A 26,043-nucleotide genomic window follows, 5' to 3' on the forward strand; every position below is an offset into this window, starting at 1 on the left:
TCTATGCATTTTGCCATGGCTAATGCTGTGTTATTTTGCTCAAAAATAATAAAATCTATACTGCTAAATACATTGTTTTTTGAATATTCAATTCTCCCTGACTGTCTAGCTTTTATTTTGGTGATTGTAGTTCTCAAAGACTATATTTAAAAAAATATATAGGTCCTTTATCCTTTCTACATACTTTATGTCTAGTCGTTTAAGTTTACACTGAATGCGTTTTTCCATCCGGGAAGATTAATAAAAATCTTAGGAGACCCGCCCGAGGACTTCAATGGCAGAAAAACTCCTGTCATTACTACGACACTGAAAGGAGTGCGACACTGAAAAGGAGGCAGTAAACTTGGTGATTTAATAGCACGCAGCCACGGCTGCATGTTTGCACACCACGCGTGAGCATGTCTGAGGCATTTACCAGATAATGAGGACCAATTACAATACTCATCTCTTTATCTGTTGTTATTTAATTATCAGACGAGGGCCGCTTTAATGCACAACAGCACACACACACAAGCATACACACGCTCCTGTGAACAGCCACACACAAACGGCGTCGGACAAAGAGGCAGTTGCGGCTATATAGACAGAGCTATTAGCTGCCACCACATGATATGCAACACATTAAGCAAGTCCTTGTGAATGGAGGCTATGTTGATATAGGCCTACCTGCCCATTTTAGCTTAGAACAAACAGATCGAGAAGCATAAGATAATTTGGGGGTGAGTCTACGCACCTTGTTGAAATCATGCCAAACATGCCAATAATCTGTCCATAGAACCCTAATGTATCCTTCGATGGGTTCGTTAGAAGCAGAGTATGAAAAGGTTTGTTCAAGGTTATTTTATTTCCTTGGCAGTGTGCCAACTTGCCATTTTATTCCTGGCAATAGCTGAAGGTCCGTGAGCAACTTTGTTCTGTTTTCTGTTCATATTCATTAACTGGACAAAAACAAGCGTACCATGAAAATGCCCACAACATGCGGATAGATACCCAAGGATTCCACTATCACCACAGATTCCACTATCCCCACAGAAAAGAGGATGGATTCTACTACATCCACAGATTCCACTATCACCAAAGAGAGAAAATATATTCTACTATCCCACAGATATTGGAAAGATTGTAAATGTGTGGGGGTTGGTTGGGTGGACTGTGAACACTCCAATTAAGAGGGGTTTGGGATGATTCCTCACTGAGGTTATCAGCCAACTGAAAGAACACAGGCCTGCATGCCCCTCTGGAAACCCCAGGGTGAGAGCAGACAGCAAACCTAGTCAGAGCCTTGGACTGATCCAACATCTAGCTCAGGTGTTCAGTTAACTCTGGGTCAGCCCTCGCCCCCAGGGACTAGGGATTACCTTTGCGGATTACCACCGTATCCTGCCTTCACAAAAAGCCTATCACACCCTGATTCCATCACAGAGTACTGACTCCCCACAGACAGTACTGTAGAATTATGATTGTACATGCTCAGAATAAGAATGACCTTCACTAAACTTCTCTATAAACTATACTCAAGAGAGAAAGGGTTCTAAGAGTTTCTCGGTGCACAGAACAAATTCTCAAACAAAGACGTCTGTTGCATATTCAAAAATCTAAAATAAACTGTTCAATTCAGCATAGAGAATGAGTTCTTATCGTGCAATGGACGCTTCCTATCTTCAGAAGAAATAATCCAATTTGCCACACAATAATTACCCCCTAACTAAGCCACAAGTAACCTAATCAAATTAGACAGTATTTGTTCTGTCGCATGAAAATACATAATTATAAGTGGATGGGTATCTTGAAAGCATGGATTCATATAATTGAAATTGCTTGGAGTTTATTGAAGTTAATTGGAGAGTGTCGACCCCCACATAAGCAATAGCTATTGATAGATTGTAAATTACTTTATATTACTGTTTTATATCTTTACTGTTTTATATCATTATAGCCTCTTAGTAGTAGATTGTTTTTATATACCCTTTGATATAGAAAGTAGTGTTAGGTTTAAGCTCTGTGTACGAGCAGTGCCATTATTTAGTGGACTGCAGTGGACAATAGGAATGTGTACTCCCATTAACTCAAGGCCTCTCCTGACTGATATGAAGTTCTGTGATACGCACAGAGGAGCACAGAGAAATCATTGGTAATGAGTACATCTTTGTGGAAGGGAGGGGGTGAGAGCTAAGGGTGTAAGTGGACACTGTACTGTATTGAATGAATGTATTAGGCTGGTAAATCTTCGCTGAGTAAACATTTGAAACATTTTGGTGCTCTTTTGAATGACAAATATATTTACTGTAAATTGAGATATTGGTCTTCTTATCACCATGTTAGAGGAAGATACTGCAGCTCCATCTGCTGTCTCATCAAGCAATGATCAACTCACACACACCTCGCTCTCACTGCAATTTACCAGGTAGCCTAGAAGCAGAAAGGACATGTAATGCGCATAACAAGATTACCTCCTCATTCTACTACTCTGACCGTAACGCTGTCTTTTATTTCTACTCTATAACAAAAGCTGGCCGATCCTTATTTTCCAATAAAGGTTCATTACATTGTCTGAGACCAGGAGAAGCCATTGAGAAATGCAGTACTGAAATAGAACGAAAAGGCAGCATCTTTCTTCATAAGCAGTGCTGATACATTCAACCAATCAAATATATTGTTGTGGGATTTGCCATCGAGTTTCCCGTTCCGTTAAAGGCACAGCCATCCTTAAAGGAGTTATCAAAACCTACATGGAAACTTTCAAGACTCACCGGAGTCGTTGCGTAGGTAAGAGGACATGGCTGGAATGAGGCAGGACTGGCTGAGCAGTTCCTGCAGCACCGTGGGAAGGGCATTGCTGTTGTGGCCCCTGCTCTCCCCTGTAGGGGCCTCTCCATGACTCACACAGCCTGCTGGGTTGATGTAGCTGGCCAGCACCTGGGAGACAGGGGACGGGGGAGAATACACACATGCATGTTTAGCAACACATATAGGCCTTTCTCTGGGGTAACTACACAGGAATTGTTAGCAACGTAACACTTTGTGCCACTGGGGAAAACCATCAGGATATACTACACCTAGCTAGGCCTAGAGGACTCTTACCTGCAGCAGACAAGTGACATGCTCCTCCTCCAGCCTCTGCTTGGTGAGGGCCTGCTCCACGTCCCAGCCTGAGGCAGTGGAGCCTGTACCGAACCCAGTGCCCTTCGCCCAGTACAGCTGCTGCTCCTCACTGGTGCCCCCTCCATGACCACTGGACACTGTGGGCTGGGGCCAGACAGAAAGAGTGGAGGTGATGAGCACAACACAGGAAATCAGCAGGGGGTAAAGTGTAGTCTACTGGTCCATTGTGATGACAACATAGGCCAGGCCTACTGATAATAGCCTTCCATAAACTCATGAAATCAGCAAAAGACTAAAATGTTATTCTCAATGCAGCATAGGCTACACATTTGGACTGAATAAGATTACTTTTCCCCCTTTTCAAAATGTCAGTTGTCACATTTATTTATTTGTATTTAACCTTTATTTAACTAGGCAAGTCAGTTAAGAACAAATTCTTATATACAATGACGGCCTACCTACCAAAAGGCACAAGGCCTCCTGCGGGGACGGGGGATTAAAAATAAAAATATAGGACAACACACACATCACGACAAGGGAGACACCACAACACTTCATCAAAAGTTGAGTGAGAGCGCAATGCTGGTTTTCCAGGTAGAAAATCACCAACAAACATAACAGCCTGCCTACCCACAGTCCCAACTCCTATGCAGCCCTGCTTGTCACAGCCGTTATACACTTGAGGCACTGATAGTTCTGCTCCGAGCACATGCCCAGCAGTTTGAATAGGAGACCTTGTCAAATGAAAGGCAGAGGAGTCTCGGAGGGAAAGAGCATATGCTCGGACTAAACAAAGGTTGACCTGGTGCTGTGCGTATGATATTTGAGCAACGAGAGTTCCCTGTGGTACAGGGAGGGAGCAGGGGGCATGTTTGAATAAAGAGAACAGAGAGATGGATATGAAAGGATGTCTGAGTTAGACGAGAGGAGAACATTTCTTGAGACGGCACCTTTTTTGCTTTGACGATCATCAGGCTTGACGTGGGAGTGCTATAAAGATCTACGGGAGCGCTCTCCCAGCGCATCTTTAACATTGCAGGAACGCTCCCAACGTGCAGACAAGCGTTATGGGAATGTTACCGGCTAATGGAGGTGGCGTATATGTACATGCACCTCTGCCATCAGAGATCACTGTCAATTTTATCAGTCAACTGTGGCGCAATGGAGATGACTCAGCATTTGCATTGACTTTACAGTAGGTGGGATGAGACTGCTGGGATTTTGACCTGTTTTTCTTTTATTCCTTTGGTGAGTTTCTTCATTGTTCACCGGCTTTTAATAGATGGCCATAGTGTGTGTGTGTTTTGTATAGTACTGAGTTTGTACATTACTGCTGTGACAGGACTTTGGCCCGCACTCAAGCCATCGGCTCCGAGATCTGTCCTCAACTCTGACAACTCCTTAAATCCACACGGGTCTGTGGACAAGAGCACGTGTTGAGCCAATCCACAGTAACACTGGGCTGTAGTACTGTAATAGCCTCGCCTGCTATATAAAGTGTCATCTTCAGCAGTTTAGCTGAATTTAGGCTTTTGATCTATAGCGCTTCGACCCTTGTGGTGGCATTGCTGGATGCTGGTGGCGTTGAGCTTCTAGTGATCAAAATCAATATTGTGACTGTATCCACCAAATTGTATCAATCTGTTATTTGTTCCGAGTTGTTAGTCATCTCCTTTGCGTCTCAGTGGTCCTAGAAGAGTACAGAGTACTTTGAAAGGCTTTGAGCAGGAGGTGAGTGTTGAAGCCCAGCAGAAAGCTCAATAGAAGTATAATCACTCCATTTAATGGGCATGGCAGTCAGACAGCGCATGATTCAATTCCTATTAATGTTCCCTTCTGCCTGGAGTTGGCAATAATACAAAGGACACGTCTCTCTTCAAAGCCAGACCTGCCTCTTATCATTCCCACTAACCAATTACCCAATTTGTCAAGGGCTCAGTGGAGATATGCATAAGAGCCCTGAGTAAAGCCCTGCCAGGTAGAGTAATTAATAACATGACTGATCCTCACCGCCCGTCTCTCATTGAGGGAAAGACAAAAGGAGAGTGAGAACCTTCTATCATGTCAAGCCAAAAGCATTAGACAAGGCTGACACCATTTGTCACGCAATACTTTGTCAACCCATCCCAAAAAGAGGTTTATCCTGGTCTTGGTCCATCATGAACACACAAGAGAACTCAATGGACAGAACAAACTTCCACCGGCATCTGTCCACATTTGGTGACGTACAAGAATGTGTGTGTTTGAACTGTGTTTACATTCTTATTATTTTAACACTAGAATGGCCGGGCCTCGAGGCATCCCAGTTCGAGCCAATGCCGCACCTTTGGGGCATCAACATTCTAACAGCCTAATAAACGCATTTCATACATGCCATCGCAAAAATAATACCACAATTCAAGTGTTATACACCATCAAAGAAATGCATTATTATTTCGTTAAGGCAGGTCTTAAGAAACATTATGAAACTAATAAAATGTATTTCAAAAGAACAGAATAGCATATTTTACATTTTATTGTTACTAGTCTGTGTTTAGTGGCCTAGACTATATGCTGCCGCAAGTGCTCACATGTGGAACACATGGAACTGCGGTTATTCTACAAAAAAATAATATTTAGAGAGTTGTTTGGCAAATGTAGTTGTTTAGAAACCTTAGAATCTCTGCTCTTTCCGATAGGTTATATAAATCAAAACATCTGACATGCATGAACCTCTGTAGGAAGATTTTCAACAGTCACTTTTTCGTAAGCTCTGTTCCCTTCTTTGTCAATTACACATGCTGGCCTCTCTATTCACAAGACAATTGATAATATAGTCATGCATTTAGACTGTCAATTTAATCTGGTCTTTAGGCTACATCTATTATTATAGGCCTATGTGTGGAATTAGTTTAGTCGAAGATTTGACTTAGAAAATTGCAGAGATAACACAATTTTAAATTCACATGACGTTCAAAAGACGTTGTCTGCACTTCTAGTGTTAAGCCCACATGCACGTCACCAGAAGTGTGTATGTGCATGTGAGCGCCTTTTGGACACAGTCAGTGACTGGGCTTCACCTCTGAAGAGTTCCCGCTGGTTTTGGAGACACGGGGCGCGTGGTGGCTGAGGGCTGACAGGCAGGCCAGGATGAGGTGGATGGCTCCTATTTCCAGGGCCATACGGCGCAGCAGCACGCCGTCATCCGTGGTGAGGGGTGTGGTGCTGAACAGGGTCCGCAGCACGTGGAAGGGCAGCGTGGGAAGCACATTGGCTGACGGAGACTGCAGGATGTGACCTAGAAGGAAGGAAAGAAGGAAGGCGAGAGATACAGCCAATCAGAGAAGATGATTGATAATATAATTGAATAGAATTGGATAAATTACTCAAAAATGAATGAAGCACTTTATGAGTGTGAGGGATGGTGAGAGGGATGACCATAGAGGTGGAGGAATACTGTCCGGAAAGGATGGATACATCGATTTAGCACTTATGAGAATGAGGCCAGAGAAGACAACAGCCGACTAAATGGCAGGCTGACTGTGTGCTATGTGACCAGTGTCACTAAACAAGCTGGCAGCCTGCTCTCCATCAATCATTAAGGGACGTTATTTCAAGGACTAAAGAAAAAAGTGTTGCAGGACAACATGGTTTATTTCAGGTCCTAGAGAGGGGAGCTAAATAGCCATCAATAATGAAGGCAAATGAGAGCAGAGGTTGGCTGGTGAGGAGTTGTAATGTATGAGAGGGTAGGACTTGTCAATATTAAAAACAAGCCAGTGTGAGTATTTTGGCTAAATGATCCACAGGGCCCGCAGACAGATACGGTCTCAAGGTCTGCAGGGGAAGAGCTGCACCAGGGAGAACAAACGTGCCTCAATTGTAAATGGAGGGATAAAAATCTCTCTCCCGCTCTTTCTCTACCCGCTCGTGGCCAGGTGCTTTTAGAAGAGTCGATTTACATGCATTGCCCATATTATGACACTGAAAGCTATGTATTTAGGGTCTCTGATAATGGGCATTATCGATCTGCTTGGTCCACAACTTGGCAAGATCAACTGCCTGACAAAGTCAATCTGAGCATTGGGGGAAAAGTGAACTGCTATTAGTAGGGCTGAGAATGTTTGTCCCTGCAGCAACCTTCTATATTAAACACCATAGGGACCCGGTTATCCTCAATGGTGTTTCCAAATATGAACATGCTTATAAATCCTTCATAAATAGGGGTCAGGTGTTTTTCCTGACCATGCCTGAAGCTGCGTGAGAGGTGTTGTCACTTACTGCCCTCTCCGTCGTCTGTGACCCCCAGCACCAGGCGGAGCAGACACTGGGCATGCTTCCTCTCCTTCAGCAGCACCTCAGCGTAGCCCGGCAGGCGCAGGAACAGACCGAAGGCCGCCAGCGAGTGGGCGGGGATGGGCGACATGGTCTGCACCGACGACTTGTTGATGGGTGGCGGCTCGGCGGCCATTGTCTCTGGCGCCTCGTACACGAGCTCGCCAGACTGCTCGATGGTGACCCACTCAAACTGGTCGCTGTCCTTGGGCTTCTCCTGCGTGGTGGAGGGCACCACTGGAGCACTCACCTGCACAGGACAAGCCAGGGATAGAATGGGGTTAGAGGACAACACATGGAAAACGCTGACAGATGTGCTGACTCGGATGGGATCTCAATGTCATATGTTGTGTTTGGGCACTGAGGGTAGTAGGGAGCATATGGAACTAGAGAGCTGTTATTCAGATCAATAGAGACTGGATATAGTGCCCTGGGCACAAAGCTCCTAACTCAACACTAAAGTGGAGGGTCAACTGATTTACAAGTTTAACATAAATTAAACCAACCAGTGCCTTCAGAAAGTACTCATAGCCCTTGACTTATTCCACATGTTGTGTTACAGCCTGAATTCAAAATGGATTACATTTTTTTTCCCTCACCCATCTACACACAATACCCCATAATGACAAAGCAAAAACTTGTTTTAAGAAAAGTTAGCAAATGTATTGAAAATTAAATACAGGAATCTCATTTAAATAAGTATTCACATGCGAGTCAATACTTTGTAGAAGCACCTTTGGCAGCGATTACAGCTGTGAATCTTTCTGGGTAAGTCTCTAAGAGCTTTCCACACCGGGATTGTGTAACATTTGCCCATTATTCTTTTCAAAATTCTTCAAGCTCTGTCAAACTAGTTGTTGATCATTGCTAGACAACCATTTTCAGGTGTTGCTATAGATTTAAGTCAAAACTAACTCTGCTACTCGGGAACATTCACAGTCTTCTTGATAAGCAACTCCAGCGTAGATCTGGCCTTGTGTTTTAGGTTATTGTCCTGCTGAAAGGTGAATTCATCTCCCAGTGTCTGGTGGAAAGCAGACTAAACTAGGTTTTCCTCTAGGATTTGCCTGTGTTTGGCTCCATTCCGTTTATTTTTATTTAGAAAAACTGCCCAGTCCTTAACGATCACAAGCATACCCATAGCATGATGCAGCCATCACTATGCTTGAAAATATGGAGAGTGGTAATCAGTAATGTCTTGTATTGGATTTGCCCCTAACATAACACTTTGTAGTGTTAAGAGATTGATGGTTGGTGTTGAATGAAGTTGAAGGATGGGACTAATAACAACAAGATATATATATATTTTTAAATATTTTTTTAGTCATTTAGCAGACGCTCTTATCCAGAGCGACTTACAGGTAGTGAGTGCATACATTTTCATACTGATAACTAATGTAAAGCATACTGTGTCCATAATAAGTATATAAGTTATAGGTTGAGAGCTTTTGTGAAAGAGCACAGTTAGAAAGATATGGCATATAGAAGCAAACCGGATGGACATCATGAAAATGATCGGAGGTTGAGGGTAAAGGAAGTTCAGGAGTAAAAACAAACAAAATATAATTATTGTCAAATTGACTGTGTCCATAAAATTTATATAGTATGTATAAGCTGGAAGTAGAGGCCTAAGCGCTGTTGTTCACTAGTTTAGTCCAATTAGGGAAGGGGTGGTGGGGTTGGAAAGTAATAAAGGGAAATATATTTTTTTAAAGGATATGTATGTATGTATGTATGTATGTATGTATGTATATGTGTGTGTGTGTGTATGTATATATATATATATATATATATATATATATATATATATATATATATATATATATATATATACACTGCTCATAAAAATAAAGGGAACACTTAAACAACACAATGTAACTCCAAGTCAATCACACTTCTGTGAAATCAAACTGTCCACTTAGGAAGCAACACTGATTGACAATAAATGTCACATGCTGTTGTGCAAATGGAATAGACAACAGGTGGAAATTATAAGCAATTAGCAAGACACCCCCAATAAAGTAGTGGTTCTGCAGGTGGTGACCACAGACCACTTCTCAGTTCCTATGCTTCCTGGCTGATTTTTTGGTCACTTTTGAATGCTGGCGGTGCTTTCACTCTAGTGGTAGCATGAGACGGAGTCTACAACACACATAAGTAGCTCAGGTAGTGCAGCTCATCCAGGATGGCACATCAATTCGAGCTGTGGCAAGAAGGTTTGCTGTGTCTGTCAGCATAATGTCCAGAGCATGGAGGCTCTACCAGGAGACAGGCCAGTACATCAGGAGACGTGGAGGAGGCCGTAGGAGGGCAACAACCCAGCAGCAGGACTGCTACCTCCACCTTTGTGCAAGGAGGAGCAGGAGGAGCACTGCAAGAGCCCTGCAAAATGACCTCCAGCAGGCCACAAATGTGCATGTGTCTGCTCAAACGGTCAGAAACAGACTCCATGAGGGTGGTATGAGGGCCCGACGTCCACAGGTGGGGGTTGTGCTTACAGCCCAACACCGTGCAGGACATTTGGCATTTGCCAGAGAACACCAAGATTGGCAAATTAACCACTGGCGCCCTGTGCTCTTCACAGATGAAAGCAGGTTCACACTGAGCACGTGACAGACGTGACAGAGTCTGGAGACGCCGTGGAGAACGTTCTGCTGCCTGCAACATCCTCCAGCATGACCGGTTTGGCGGTGGGTCAGTCATGGTGTGGGGTGGCATTTCTTTGGGGGGCCGCACAGCCCTCCATGTGCTCGCTAGAGGTAGCCTGACTGCCATTAGGTACCGAGATGAGATCCTCAGACCCCTTCTGAGACCATATGCTGGTGCGGTTGGCCCTGGGTTCCTCCTAATGCAAGACAATGCTAGACCTCATGTGGCTGGAGTGTCAGCAGTTCCTGCAAGAGGAAGGCATTGATGCTATGGACTGGCCCGCCCATTCCCCAGACCTGAATCCAATTGAGCACATCTGGGACATCATGTCTCGCTCCATCCACCAACGCCACGTTGCACCACAGACTGTCCAGGAGTTGGCGGATGCTTTAGTCCAGGTCTGGGAGGAGATCCCTCAGGAGACCATCCGCCACCTCATCAGGAGCATGCCCAGGCGTTGTAGGGAGGTCATACATGCACATGGAGGCCACACACACTACTGAGCCTCATTTTACTTGTTTTAAGGACATTACATCAAAGTTGGATCAGCCTGTAGTGTGGTTTTCCACTTTAATTTTGAGGGTGACTCCAAATCCAGACCTCCATGGGTTGATACATTTGATTTCCATTGATAATTTTTGTGTGATTGTGTTGTCAGCACATTCAATTATGTAAAGAAAAAAGTATTTAATAAGATTATTTCATTCATTCAGATCTAGGATGTGTTGTTTAAGTGTTCCCTTTATTTTCTTGAGCAGTGTATATATATTTGCGAGAAGAAAAAAAACATGGGGGATTGGAAGTGATGCAGACAATTATTGATGGAAGTTACAATCTATCTGCAATATTAAAGCTGATCTACCCCCTAAAAAATAAGAAAAAGAAAAAACAACACTTTGTATTCAGGACAAAAAGTGAATTGTTTTGCCACAATTTTTGGAGTATTACTTTAGTGCCTTGTTGCAAACAGGATGCATTTTTGATTTAAAAAATTTGTACAGGCTTCCTTTTCACTCCGTCAATTAGGTTAGTATTGTGGAGTAGCTATAATGTTGATGATCCATCCTCAGTTTTCTCCTATCACAGACATTTAAAACTCTGTAGCCGTTTTAAAGTCACCATTGGCCTCATGGTGAAATCCCTGAGCGGTTTCCTTCCTCTCCTGTAACTGAGTTAGGAAGGACGTTTGTTTCTCTGTAGTGACTGGGTGTATTGATACACCATCCAAAAGTGTAATTAATCACTTCACCATAGTCAAAGGGACATTCAATGTCTGTTTTTGTTTTGTTTTTTTACCCATCTACCAATACATTGGAAAACCTCCCCTGGTCTTTGTGGTTTAATCTGTTTTTGAATTCACTGCTCGACTGAGGGACCTTACAGATAATTGTATGTGTGGGTTACAGAGATGAGGTAGTCATTCAAAAATCATGGTAAACACTATTATTGCACACAGAGTCCATGCAATATATGTGACTTGTTAAGCACATTTTTACTCCCGAACGTATTTAGGCTTGCCATAACAAAGGGGTTGAATACTTACTGACTTAAGACATTTCAGCTTTTCCTTTTTATTAATTTGTACAAATATCTAAAAATAATTCCACTTTGACATTATGGGGTAATGTGTAGGCCAGTGAAAAACAAATCTAAATTTTATCAATGTTAAATTCAGGCTGTAACACAACAAAATGTGGAAAAAGTCAAGGGGTGTGAAAACTTTTTGAAGGCACTGTACCAGCCCTCACAACGTTTGGGCCCCTGTTACAGTGAGTGTTTTTTTTTTGTTGTGTCCAGTGTTCTTAAGATGAAGGCAAGTATCAGAGCTGCAGCACTGCAGAGAAACAAAGTTATTTTGTGCTTAGTTGTGATCAATGTAATCAATTCAAGCTTAGCTGCACTAAAAGCCAGAATAGATCTCCAGGAACAAGATGTGCTGTAAGTAAACAGCTAAACATGAGTGGGACAAAAGATACAGACCTGGGCTGTTTGGCTAACCCATCAGAAAACCCTACACAGGGTCAGTATTGGGTAAACAGAAAAGCCTCACCTGCATCGATGCCTTAAGTTTACTTTGCTAACAGTCACACTCAGGATGAGAGCATAACACTTCAATTATTCAAAACCTTAAGAGCGTGCTCTAAAAACACTATCCAGAGGCATACAAAGGGTTAAACTAATGCAGAATCATGTAATATATTGTTGAGAGGGGGATATGGTCAACCAATCAATGACCAATCATGTATATGCTTCATATTCATCACAATGCTAAGTACAAAACAAATCATCTCACTTGGTAGCCCTCATGGGGCGTCTGCTTCAAACCACCAGTAGCTCTGGGAGACTGCCTGAATAATTCAATTCGCTGCAACAATTTGGAAGGGGGGAGAAAATAACAAAACAAAACAGATTTAGTACCTGGCAGCTCTCAGAAGCCATTCCAGCTAGTCACCTTGTCGCTACGTGCTCTCAATTACCGTTTAAAGTATCAATTTACTTTCATTTAGGAGGAATAATGTAGCACCGGGGGAGCCCAGAAGAGACAAATACGGATTTAAACTGAATGGCAAACAGTGACTTGCCATGCCATGCCTCTCAACAGGCTGAACCCAGAGAAGAGACACGACACTACCTTGGCAACTTCAGATCTGCATTGGACTTTCTATGTAGCAAAGGTAGCTTGAATTTCTTAAGTATTGGGCTCTAAATTATATGCTATATCTAAACATAATATCTAGAAAATTGGCTTAACATTGTAGGACTACAATTAAATAACTCCCCAATTAAGCAAGTTGTGAAAGTGGTATTTTACTGGTGCTGGTATTAGTTAGTTATGAAGCAGCCAAACCTGTTGGATGATGTCTGGGTAGAGCATTGGCAGCCTCTCAGCGATCAGGGCCAGACCACCCATGCCTGCAAACACCTGCAGGGGCGACTGGATGGGGTTGGTCTCGAGCAGGGACTCATCGATGGCTGCGTCCAAACACTCGTCTCCCGGGGTCATGGGCTCGTCCTCTGGACAGCTACTCAGCATGTCACAGTGTTCCACTGGAGGAGGGAAAAGCAGAAGAGGGTTCTCACTGACACTATGTATTTTCTATGTGGCTTGTGTTCTTCTGTGTGCCGCACTCAACCAATCATGACAAGTAAATAATGGGATGCCCTGCAAAGAGGAACATCGTTTACATCTCAGACACCTAATGAGATAAATAATTTCTCATAACTCATCCCTCATTAGAAGATTGAGAGAGGGGGAAAAAAAACAGAACTATCACTATTCATTTATCAAGTTCAAGCAACCAAGAAGAGAGAGAGAAGAAACTGGCACCAGTTTTCCAGACATACAGTTGAAGTCGGAAGTTTACATACACTTAGGTTGGAGTCATTAAAACTCGTTTTTCAACCACTCCACACATTTCTTGTTAACAAACTATAGTTTTGGCAAGTCGGTTAGGACATCTACTTTGTGCATGACAAGTAATTTTTCCAACAATTGTTTACAGACAGATTATTTCACTTATAATTCACTGTATCACAATTCCAGTGGGTCAGAAGTTTACATACACTAAGTTGACTGTGCCTTTAAACAGCTTGGAAAATTCTAGAAAATTATGTCATGGCTTTAGAAGCTTCTGAGAGGCAATTTACATAATTTGAGTCAATTGGAGGTGTACCTGTGGATGTATTTCAAGGCCTACCTTCAAACTCAGTGCCTCTTTGCATGACATCATGGGAAAATCAAAATAAATCAGCCAAGACCTCAGGAAAAAAAATGGTAGACCTCCACAAGTCTGGTTCATCCTTGGGAGCAATTTCCAAACGCCTGAAGGTACCACGTACATCTGTACAAACAATAGTACGCAAGTATAAACACCATGGGACCACGCAGCCGTCATACCGCTCAGGAAGGAGACGCGTTCTGTCTCCTAGAGATGAACGTACTTTGGTGCGAAAAGTGCAAATAATTCCCAGAATAGCAGCAAAGGACCATGTGAAGATGCTGGAGGAAACAGGTACAAAAGTATCTATATCTACAGTAAAACTAGTCCTATATCGACATAACCTGAAAGGCTACTCAGCAAGGAAGAAGCCACTGCTCCAAAACCGCCATAAAAAAGCCAGACTACGGTTTGCAACTGCACATGGGGACAAAGATCTTACTTTTTGGAGAAATGTCCTCTGGTCTGATGAAACAAAAATAGAACTGTTTGGCCATAATGACCATCGTTATGTTTGGAGGAAAAAGGGGAACGCTTGCAAGCCGAAGAACACCATCCCAACCGTGAAGCACGGGGGTGGCAGCATCATGCTGTGGGGGTGCTTTGCTGCAGGAGGGACTGGTGCACTTCACAAAATAGATGGCATCACGAGTAAGGAAAATTATGTGGATATATTGAAGCAACATCTCAAGACATCAGTCAGGAAGTTAAAGCTTGGTTGCAAATGGGTCTTCCAAATGGACAATGACCCCAAGCATACTTCCAAAGTTGTGGCAAAATGGCTTAAGGACAACAAAGTCAAGGTATTGGAGTGGCCATCACAAAGCCCTGACCTCAATCCTATAGAACATTTGTGGGCAGAACTGAAAAGGCGTGTGCAAGCAAGGAGGCCTACAAACCTGACTCAGTTACTCCAGCTCTGTCAGGAGGAATGGGCCAAAATTCACCCAACTTATTGTGGGAAGCTTGTGGAAGGCTACCCGAAACGTTTGACCCAAGTTAAACAATTTAAAGGCAATGCTACCAAATACTAATTGAGTGTATGTAAACTTCTGACCCACTGGGAATGTGATGAAAGAAATGAAAGCTGAAATAAATAATTCTCTCTACTATTATTCTGACATTTCACATTCTTAAAATAAAGTGGTGATCCTAACTGACCTAAGACAGGGAATTTTTACTAGGATTAAATGTCAGGAATTGTGAAAAACTGAGTTTAAATGTTTTTGGCTAAGGTGTATGTAAACTTCCGACTTCAACTGTAAGGGGATGAGTCCCATTTCAATTTTTATATGTGAATGTGTAAATATGGGCTAATGGTTGCACTTGGAAAAAGGGATGTGCCACTACCAGATGAAGTGCACACTGATTAAAACAGAATCAAGGGCACAGACTACTTGTCCTTGTTTGCACGTCAGGGGTGTGGTTCTGTAGACAAAATAAAAACAAAATGGAACGGAGGGTAAAAATAGCTCCCCATTATCATTTTCATTCTGCGGCACGGCCGGCCTGTTTTATGACGATATGAAGCCCCAGTCGATTGATAGGTCATCTACAAAAAGCTGCACATCATCCCTCCTGGAGAAGAAAATAAAATAAATGATTAATTGCTACTGAAAGATGAGCGGTTCCCTCTCCATCACGTCTAATCCTGATTTGGAATTCCAGACAGAACGGGCCTGTTACAAACCCTATTAGTCACAACCCTCGTGATTTTTTTATTCACTACAAGGAGGAGGGGAAAAATCCCTTTAGACGGCAGGCCGCAAGAAGAGACTGGGCTACCCAGATAATATCTTAACATCATCCCAGTGAGTTATGGTTACATTTCAAATGCAACCAAAAAGGCAAGGGAAAAAGGGTATCATTAGACTTCAGGGGAGCATATCAGATAAGATCTGCGAGAAAGATAACAAATTGTGAACGACAAGGAATTCTATAGTTCTGCTCAAGAACAAACATAGGCCTATTTTACAGAGAGTTCCAAGTGATAAATCAAGGGTAGGCCATCGACTTAGATAAACATAACATCAGTGTCTCTGTCCCATTATGGCGTAGTCAATGTTCTTCTTCTACTACTTCTATGAGTTGGCAAACAAACTGAAATGGTGCACACTGCCACCTAGAGTGTGTTGTTTGAACAGGTATAAAAAGCCAAGGTTGGTGATTTACTGCCACCTGCAGTTACGGAATGTTTCCTCAGGAGTATAATTCATTGACTGGTCCCGCCTGGTGACCTGGATGGAATTATGTGATCCTTCCTTAACCCATATGACATGGTTCCCCAACTGGCGGTGTGCGGACCGAATTTGGCCCCCCAAGTTTTCTGAGCAAAAAATAAAACATTTTGGGGGAGAGGGGATTTTTATTGTTGGACATAAGACTAAAAACACCACGAAATAAGCTCCAAGTGATTTTAATTTTGGACATTTATTCACACGCATAAGAGTGACACAAAATCGTCTTCAATGTACTACTTAAGTAGTTTTTGGCGCATCTGTACTTTCTATTTATATTTTTGACTACTTCTACTCCACCACAGTCCTAAAGAAAATAATTAACTTTTTACTCCATACATGACTCCCAAAAGTACTAGTTACATTTTGAATGCTTAGCAGGACAGAAAAGGTGTCCAATTCACACACTTATCAAGAGAACATCCCTGGTCATCCCTAATGCCTCTGATCTGAACACAAATGCTTCGTTTGTAAATTATGTCTGCGTATTAGTGTTCCCCTGACTCACCGGGGAAAAAAAAATATATACACTACCAGTCAAAAGTTGACACCTACTCATTCAAGGGTTTTTCTTTATTTTTTACAGCTTAATATAAGGAAGGTGAAATTATTTATACTTTTGATACTTATATATTTAAAACCCAATACTTTTAGACTTTTACACAAGCAGTATTTTACTGGGTGACTTTAACTTGAGTCATTTTCTATTTAGGTATGTTTACTTTTACTCAAGTATGACAATTGGGTACTTTTTCCACCACTGCAAATGTAAGCAAGCTTTGAAAATATGTTTTAGTCAAATATTATATACAGTGCCTTCGGAAAGTATTCAGACCCCTTGACCTTTTCCACATTTTGTTACATTATAGCCTAAATCTAAAATGGATTAAATAAAACATCCTCAGTAAAATACACACAATACCCCATAATGACAAAGCCAAAACAGGTTTTTAGAAATGTTTACAAATTTATTGAAAATAAAAAAGAAATACCTTATTTACATAAGTATTCAGACCCTTTGCTATGAGACTCGAAACTGAATTCAGATGCATCCTGTTTCCATTGATCATCCTTGAGATGTTTCTACAACTTGATTGTAGTCCACCTGTGGTAAATTCAATTGATTGGACATGATTTGGAAAGGCACACACCTGTCTATATAAGGTCCCACAGTTGACAGTGCATGTCAGAGCAAAAACCAAGCCATGAGGTTGAAGGAATTGTCCGCAGAGCTCCGAGACAGGATTGTGTCGAGGCACAGATCTGGGGAAGGGTACCAAATCATTTCTGCAGCATTGGAAGGTCCACAAGAACACAGTGGCCTCCATCATTCTTAAATGGAAGAAGTTTGGAACTACCAAGACTCTTCCTAGAGCTGGCCGCCCGGCCAAACTGAGCAATCGGGGGAGAAGGGCCTTGGTCAGGGAGGTGACCAAGAACCCAAGGTCATTCTGACAGAGCTTCTTTGTGGAGATGGGAGAACCTTCCAGAAGGACAACCATCTCTGCAGCACTCCACCAATCAGGCCTTTATGGTAGAGTGGCCAGACGGAAGCCACTCCTCAGTAAAAGGCACGACAGCCCCCTTGGAGTTTGCCAAAAGGCACCTAAAGACTCTCAGAACATGAAACAAGATTCTCTAGTCTGATGAAACCAAGATTGAACTCCTTGGCCTGAATGCCAAGCGTCACGTCTGGAGGAAACCTGGCACCATCCCTACGGTGAAGCATGGTGGTGGCAGCATCATGCTGTGGGGATGTTCTTCAGCGGCAGGGACTGGGACAATAGTCAGGATCAAGGCAAAGATGAACGGAGCAAAGTACAGAGAGATCCTTGATGAAAACCTGCTCCAGAGTGCTCAGGACCTCAGACTGGGGCGAAGGTTCACCTTCCAAGAGGACAACGACCCTAAGCACACAGCCAAGACAACGCAGGAGTGGCTTCGGGACAAGTCTCTGAATGTCCTTGAGTGGCCCAGCCAGAGAAGGGACTTGAACCTGATCGAACATCTCTGGAGAGACCTGAAAATAGCTGTGCAGCGACATCCCCATCCAACCTGACAGAGCTTGCGAGGATCTGCAGAGAAGAATGGGAGAAACTCCCCAAATACAGGTGTGCCAAGCTTGTAGCGTCATACCCAAGAAGACTCGAGGCAGTAATCGCTGCCAAAGGTGCTTCAACAAAGTACTGAGTAAATGGTCTGAATAGTTATGTAAATGTGATATTTCAGTTTATTTAATTTTTTTATAAATTAGCAAAAATGTCTAAAAACCTGTTTTTGCTTTGTCATTATGGGGTATTGTGTGTAGATTGATAAGGAAAATAAACAATTGAATACATTTTAGATTAAGGGTGTAACCTAACAAAATGTGGAAAAAGTCAAGGGGACTGAACATTTTCCGAAGGCACTGCATATTTGGGCTTCTTGCGGTCAACTTGCAGTCTACAAATGTGTAATTATATTCCGGCCCCCCAACGATCCGCTCAAGAAGAAGAAAAACGGCCTGCGGCTGAATCTAGTTGATCCCTGCCATATGAAGTCCCACCCAGTTAACTACTTCAAAATGGTGAAAGTCCTCAACGGTGCTGCCCATGCTAAAAAGGGCTTTTGGGCACTAGAGTTCTCTATCTATCTCTATGGAGTAGACCTAGAAACCTAAAAATGGTTAGAGGGACAAAACCCATTTAGCTCTAAAAGGCCTGGCCTATTTGCGGAAGTTGAAGGCTTTTAAGGGGGCTGGGGCTAGATCTCTCCATGTACCCGTCTTCAGTTCAGTGGATGGCAGTTAGTGGGGCTGAGCCTGGTAAATGGATTATGTAAAGCTCCCCCTGGTCAAAGCCTCCGCGCAGGTTTAAGAGATCTCTCCCCATTTCACCCCCCCTCCCTCTCTCTCTCTCTCTCTCTCTCTCTCTCTCGCAGGACTGTTAGTGAAGGTCACTGCTCTCCTCCCCATTTATCAGCCTCAATGAGTCTCGAGACAAAAGATTCCTGAATTATTTGTTTTGGGAAGTGACGGTATCGGAAGCTATTTGGGGAAGTTGTAGGTGAGCTATGAAGTAAGTGTTGTCAGACATGCATTTTACTGCACAGTCAAGTATGTAGTTAAGCACAAAGAGCAATGGGGCCGAGGTTTGTCAAAAACAATTAAAGATGCGCCACAACCTCATGTTGAAAATGTGTATCCACTGAACAATACCCTTTACCATGAAGTGCTCCTTTACCCCAGACCAGAGATGAAAGCAGTGGTGCTGAATATATAGCGTTGGCAGGCTTCAGCCTGCTCCAGGCAGTTTCTAATCTATACACCTCAACTAATTATCTGAACTCTGAGAGTGCGGCGGTGAAACTAAATTGGTTCGATGAAGACAATGATTGACCTAATCAGGTGGTTAGTGTCTGGCTGAAAACAGTATTGGTTTAATGGGTTTGGAGCTGGACAGACTTTCATTAGCAGATAACATGCAGGTCACCGGCCTCCCATCTTGTGTAACCACTAACAACAGCCTACTGTTCTAGGAGTAGGGTGGCAGATCAGATTGACAGTCATTGCCTTTTAAAATATCTCACCCAACAGGGGGATGGACAAGTCATCCTGTGTGACTGACAGATAGGACTGAGGTGTGGAAGAAGAGGGTGCATTGCAGGGAGGAGTTGATGCCCTCCACTGCTTGGACTGTAGGTGGTGGCTGCTAGTGTTAACAATTAGCCCCAGGGGCAGCATACAGGCTGTGAACTGCCACTGGGGAGAATCAACATCCACACTGACAGAGAGACCGGCACTGGGCTTTGTAGCAGTGCTACCAAGCATGGGCTCTCTTTACAATGGCAAAACAAGCCTGCAGTAAGAGAGAAAAAAAAGCACTAAAGTGGGTTTCTGTATAAAGCAAACAATATCTTACTGCAAACAATGTCTCACTGCAGAGCCAGTGGAAACTACATGGGATTTAGCCCTGATTCGAGTGACTCGTATGGAATCATAGGGTAAAGTGGATTTTTTTTATCAGATTAGTTTGGACTACACTTGTCTTCACACATTAGTAAGAGCAAACACCTTAACTTGGAGTCGCTTTTGTCAGCTATTAGTTCAGCTTCACTACGTCACCCCTTGCAGCTAAATATAGTACATCACCCCTAAAATACTGTTCTAACGCAATCCTGAAAGGGTGACCGTAATAACATTTACCACACCACATAAAACCATTACATGGAGCGTAGTACGTTAGTTTAAATCTATACAAGACATGAATCTCGTATAGATGTTAAAGTGACATTAACAGAGGACATGAATCTTGTATAAATGTTTCCACAACGTCAAGGGGCTAAAACAGCTTTGTGAACAAGTCGAGTTTAAAAGTAGAGGGCGGAATCTGATTGGGTGGTCATGAGTCAGATCGCTCTGGGAGCTTTCAACCATCAGAGCTTTTCTTTCGAAGCAGGAACGCGAGGTAATAGGTGATAAAAGCGGGGTCCAAAATAACTCCATTAGATTCTAACGGAACTTGATGGAAAAAGACTGAAGGCACTGGCCTGCATTTATTACAGCTAAAGCCATTAAGAGGCACCCACACCATTTTCAAGCCTCCTTCCATCTTTCTCTTACATTGTAGTCAACATGGCCAATTTATGATCATAACATAATAGCTTTCTATCTGAAGTGAACCCCGGCCCAAGAGCGAGAGAAGGCCAACAGCATCATTGTAGAAATGGATACACACTTGCTCCCTTAGCCCCATTACTCAACAGTGAAAAAGCGCAGTGACTGTGTTGGTGCCATTTGAAAATGCACATCTCACACTGGGCCACCTGTTACACAGAATGGTAATGGCACCTGATGACATCTCAGGAGACTGAGGCCCAGCGCTCAGACAGAGAAATGGATGGCAGTGGAGGGGGAGAGCCATTAATCCCTCTGTGGAATGGGCTGTCAGGGGACCCATGGAGAGAGCGGTTTGGGCTCACTTTACACACTAACTACATAGCAAGAGGACAAATGTCAGACAGAGGGAGGTAGAAGGAGAGTGAGAGTGTGTGCGCGCACGCAGTTATACTATATATATATATATATATATATATATATATATATATATATATATATATATATATAAATAAAAGTATGTGGACACCCCTTCAAATTAGTGGATTCTGCTATTTCAGCCACACCCGTTGCTGACAGGTGTATACAAATCGAGCACACAGCCATGCAATCTCCATAGACAAACATTGGCAGTAGAATGGCCTTACTGAAGTGCTCAGTGATTTTTAACATGGCACCAACATAGGAATCCACCTTTCCAACAAGTCAGTTCGTCAAATTTCTGCCCTGCTAGAGCTGCCCCGGTCAACTGTAAGTGCTGTTATTGAGAAGTGGAAACGTCTAGGAGCAACAACGGCTCAGCCGCGAAGTGATAGGCCACACAAGCTCACAGAATGGGACAGCTGAGTGCTGAAGCACGTAAAAATGGTCTGTCCTCAGTTGCAACAGTCACTGCCGAGTTAAACTGCCTCTGGAAGCAAAGTCACCACAAGAACTGTTCGTCGGGAGAGTCGGCCGCACACAAGCCTAAGATCACCATGCGCAATGCCAAGCGTCGCCTGGAGTGGTGTAAAGCTCACTGCCATTGGACTCTGAAGCAGTGGAAACATGTTCTCTGGAGTGATGAATCACGCTTCACCATCTAGCAGTTCGACTAAGTAATCTGGGTTTGGCGGATGCCAGGAGAACGCTACCTGCACCAATACATAGTGCCAACAGTAACGTTTGGTGGAGGAGGAATAATGACAATGACATTCTAGACAATTCTGTGCTTCCAATTTTGTAGCAACAGTTTGGGGAAGGCCCTTTCCTGTTTTAGCATGACAATGCCCCTGTGCACAAAGCGAGGTCCATACAGAAATGGTTTGTCGAGATCGATTTGGAAGAACTTGACTGGCCTGCACAGAGCCCTGACCTCAACCCCATCGAACACCTTTGGGATGAATTGGAACACCGACAGCGAGCCAGGCCTAATCGCCCAACATCAGTGCCCGACCTCACTAATGCTATTGTGGCTGAATGGAAGCAAGTCCCTACAGCAATGTTCCATCATCTAGTGGAAAGCCTTCCCAAAAGAGTAGGGGCTGTTATAGCAGCAAAAGGGGGACCAACTCCATATTAATGTCCAAGATTTTGGAATGAGATGTTGGACAAGCAGGTGTCCACATAGTTTTGGTCATGTAGTGTATGTCTGAATGCAAGTGTGCGATTGTATGTCTAGTGTGTACGTGCGTGCTCTGCCATACCTTTCTCTGTGCGGAGCCGTTTGAAGGAGTCAGTCTTCGAGAGGCCGGGGTCGGAGATGACCTTGGAACCCAGCTTGACGGTCAAGTCGATTGAGTGGTAGCCCTGGGGTAGCTTGCGGTCGTAAAGCAGGGTCAACAGCTGGGCCAGTGTCATCTCTGCCGGCAGGGGCTGACCTGAAGGGGGGTGGAGGGACGAGACACAGCATTCACAGTAAGGAACCAAAGCCTTGTGGTCACTCTCGTCACACTACCAGGCCCAGAGGGACAGAAAACACGTGACATGAGGGCTAGTGACCTATATAACAATGACTACATGTGAAGACAAGACATCATGTATGGAGTGCTGCTTTTGCCCACAGTAAATGTTTATCTTTACAAACGAAGGTCTGATCATGTCTTTGCTTATCTTCCCAGAGTTAGGTAAAACTTGGATCTTGCTGGCTGTGATTTTCAGTACTGACAATGTCTAAAGTATCAACCGCTGGATAAACATAGGCACGTTTACCAACTCAGTGGCTTTGTGATTAGTGTCCGCCATGAGATTCGGTTGTGAGTTCGATCCTCGGCCGAGTCATACCAAAGACTGTAAAAATGGGACCCGATGAGTCTCTGCTCGACACTCAGAATTAAGGAGATAGATTGGGGGTGTACTTGTACATCAAGCTGCCTCACTCTACAGAAACAGGAGATAGGCTGCTACTCCTATGAGCTGTTCCAACTAAGGCTACTTCCGTTTCCCTTGACACCCCAGGGTCACAGCACTACAGACTAGAACAAGCCAAAGGACACTCCGGCACACTGGCTCAATGAATTTGCTTCGTCGGATGAATAGGCTTCACTTGGCGGAGGGGGGGGGTGCTGGAGAGAGGAGGGGAGCTGTGTGTGTGTACACAGTACCTGGTAGCAGCTTGTGGTAGAGGTGGAAGACAGGCACGCTGAGAGTTTTGGCAGAGGGGTCCACACCTGAGGCGGCTGTCAGCTTGTCGCTCATCACACGGCCCCTCCGCGAAGGGGGACGGGGAGGGGTTGACAGGGCTCTCTTCGACTGGGACTTCAAGCCTGAAAGGGAAACACACTCCAGTCATTTTAACATGTAAAATTGACTTTTACATGCTAATGAATGTGATTCCAGAGGTGTGCACTTCTGGCTAGTGCTTCTTATCAAACACTATGTAAATATTTTAAGCTAAATACTTGATTAAATTTGGGATATTTAGCAATTTTTCTATTTATTCAAGGACTTTTTTCCATATACAAGTAGACCAATCGTTTACATTCATTTACATTCGGTGCAGGAGCTCAACATAGGGCTGGAAGCCCAGCTTTCAGCAAAACAATACCTGCCCTCTAATTGGTGCTTTAGAATCAATTAATTAATCTATTCCTGCTAAGCCACAATGATTGGCAGGCTTGGGAGGGAAGGGATGCGTGAGGGTTTGTGAGGAGGCGGCGGCCAAACGTGTACCTGAGGCCACGACGACACTGTAGTTGTCCTGGAAACCGCTGTCGGTCTTCATCTTCTCCTCATGATTCTTCTTCTCCTTGTCCTCTTTCTGCTCATTGATCAGCTTGGCTGTGATGCTGGGGGTGTCTGAAAGAGGGAGGGCGCATGGGGCACGTTAGAGCCACCCTCCGGCAACAAGCCATCAAAGCCACTTGTGTGAAAGAGTAGATGCTAATTGTCATAATATACACAGCCCCAGTTGCCAGTGGGTAACTAGCCACGTGCACACAAGTATTGACTAGAGCCCGAACGATTTATCGGTTGACCGGTATTAAATCGGCCGATTAGTTTGTTACAGATTTATTTGTATCAGCGTTTAAATTCACCAAAAAGGACCGATATGAGATGGAGAAAACACTCTGAAAAAAAGCGGCCTATTTTTTTACATGGCTATAAGCCTATCTTGCCTTGACGTGCTACAGCAATACTGGACACTATGTCCCAACGCAACTAAACCAGTCGGAGAGGAGAATGATCTACTGTGAACTAACTGTTAGTGCTTCTACGGTGAGCGCTGAGTAGATAGAAGCTTTCCAGCTCAATAAAGTGCCATATACTGTTAAGTGAAGTGTCATGGGTGTCATGACAAACAACGGATGCTAGGCCTAAATGTAACGCAAGTGCCGTGCTAAGAACGTTCAACTCTGTGGTAACGTTACAGCCCTTTAGGGAAGCCCGCAAAATCTGGTGTGTTATATTTAATAGCCGTGGTATATCAGAACGTATACCATGGGCATGAAAATATTTACTATTTACTGGTCTAATTATGTTGGTAAGCAGTTTATAAAGCAATAAGGCCTGAGGTGGTGTGGTATATGGCCAATATACCTTAGCATGGGTATATGCTAACAAAACCCTGAGGTACCTTATTGCTATTATAAACTGCTTACCAACATAATTTTGAGGAAAGCACATTAATGTAAGCACCACATAAAATGTAGGAGCACCAGAAAGACAATATTTTTTTCATGGGGAAAAACTGTTACTGTAGTGAAAGGAGGATAAACTTCACTGATTCCAGCTAAAAATTAGCCTCTGAAAACTGAGCTGCCTTATGCTAGCCAGCTGGAAAACAACGACAAACTCACGTTGTCAAAAACGTGAGTTTGGACTACTCCCTGACAAGTCCCGCGGCAGATTTATCAGTTATCGGCTAATATTTCCACTCTAAAATAGGAATCGGATAAAAAATCCCATTTCGGTCGAGCTTTAGTATTGACATCAACCCTAATGTGTGCGCGAACAACGCTATGCAAACAACTACAGATGCAATCAGCTGACATCTAGCTTGCCCATCTCAGTCCTCCATTCCCTGAGATTTCAGATAAAATGGGCTTGATAGCAGATAATCTGGCATTAGCAATTCCAAGGGCAACTAACAGCAGGCTCCTTTAACAAGACCCCTGGCTAGCGCTAGCTGTTTGCAGCGGTCTCTGCTGTGCTCCCTTGCACATGTAAATATTGGACTATAAATTGTGCCTTCCTGTATTACCTTACGCAAAACAAAACAAATCTACTGAGCCATTTACTTTATGTTCGTAGTCTTTTCTTTTATTATTTCTTATTGTTGCATTGTCGATTAGGAACCTGCAAGTAAGAATTTTGGGTAGCGCCTGAGATTATAGGTGTGGACATCATCCCCCTAAGGAGAAGGGGACAGGCCAGGTTAGTTTATAGACAGGGCCCAATGACTATTTTAGGAAATGGAGTAGTTATTTAATAGAGCACAAGAAAAAATTGGATTCAGTGCTTCTTACATAACTCTGGGGCTTCTGGTAAAGGCCAAAACCAAATAAATAAAAATAAATCAGTGCAGCAGCTTGCACAGGGCTATTTCAATCATATGGTTGACCAGCAGGGTGCATTAAAGGGGAATGAGGGTGTGGCATATAACTGGCACTGTGTTAGACTTGTGGGTCTAACATAGTGCCAGTTTACTGTTCAAAAGTGATATCCCAAGTATAAATACAGTAAAGTATACACACTAAAGGGTAAACAAATAAGTTGATCAAAATAGTGTTTTTTAGACACCTGCAAACTTCAATGAGTAGGGCATTCAAAAAGTTGATCTGATGGGAATCCATGATGTCATCGGCCTCTCCCTTGCTTGAGGAATAATAGAGGAGCAATAGAGAACAAAAGAGGAAAGGCCCACCCCCCACTTGTGCTATGTCATGACTTACCTGGACCACCTATTGAGATGTGCCTTTTGTTAAGTACACTGAACAAAAATATAAAC

At 43.4% G+C, this 26,043-nt stretch overlaps 1 protein-coding gene across 11 annotated transcripts in view; it reads right to left on the bottom strand.

Annotated features, from left to right (window-relative positions):
* The window catches only part of birc6 (baculoviral IAP repeat containing 6), a 156,599-nt gene that overhangs the window by 65,787 nt on the left and 64,769 nt on the right, over nt 1-26,043 (bottom strand). For 10 of the 11 annotated variants that reach the window (XM_084153657.1, XM_084153654.1, XM_084153649.1 and 7 more), the window contains 8 exons: nt 23,766-23,891; nt 23,198-23,359; nt 22,301-22,474; nt 12,914-13,113; nt 7,363-7,666; nt 6,162-6,379; nt 3,082-3,246; nt 2,751-2,916 (listed from right to left, as the gene is read on the bottom strand). In XM_084153657.1, the coding sequence (XP_084009783.1) occupies nt 2,751-2,916; nt 3,082-3,246; nt 6,162-6,379; nt 7,363-7,666; nt 12,914-13,113; nt 22,301-22,474; nt 23,198-23,359; nt 23,766-23,891 (1,515 nt within the window). Of the gene's footprint in view, nt 1-2,750; nt 2,917-3,081; nt 3,247-6,161; nt 6,380-7,362; nt 7,667-12,358; nt 12,431-12,913; nt 13,114-22,300; nt 22,475-23,197; nt 23,360-23,765; nt 23,892-26,043 lie in introns of all 11 variants that reach the window. The other variant, XM_084153656.1, reaches the window with a different exon arrangement.

The sequence above is a fragment of the Coregonus lavaretus genome (assembly GCF_964263955.1).
Source record: "Coregonus lavaretus genome assembly, chromosome: 36".
In the NCBI taxonomy this organism is placed as follows: domain Eukaryota; kingdom Metazoa; phylum Chordata; class Actinopteri; order Salmoniformes; family Salmonidae; genus Coregonus; species Coregonus lavaretus.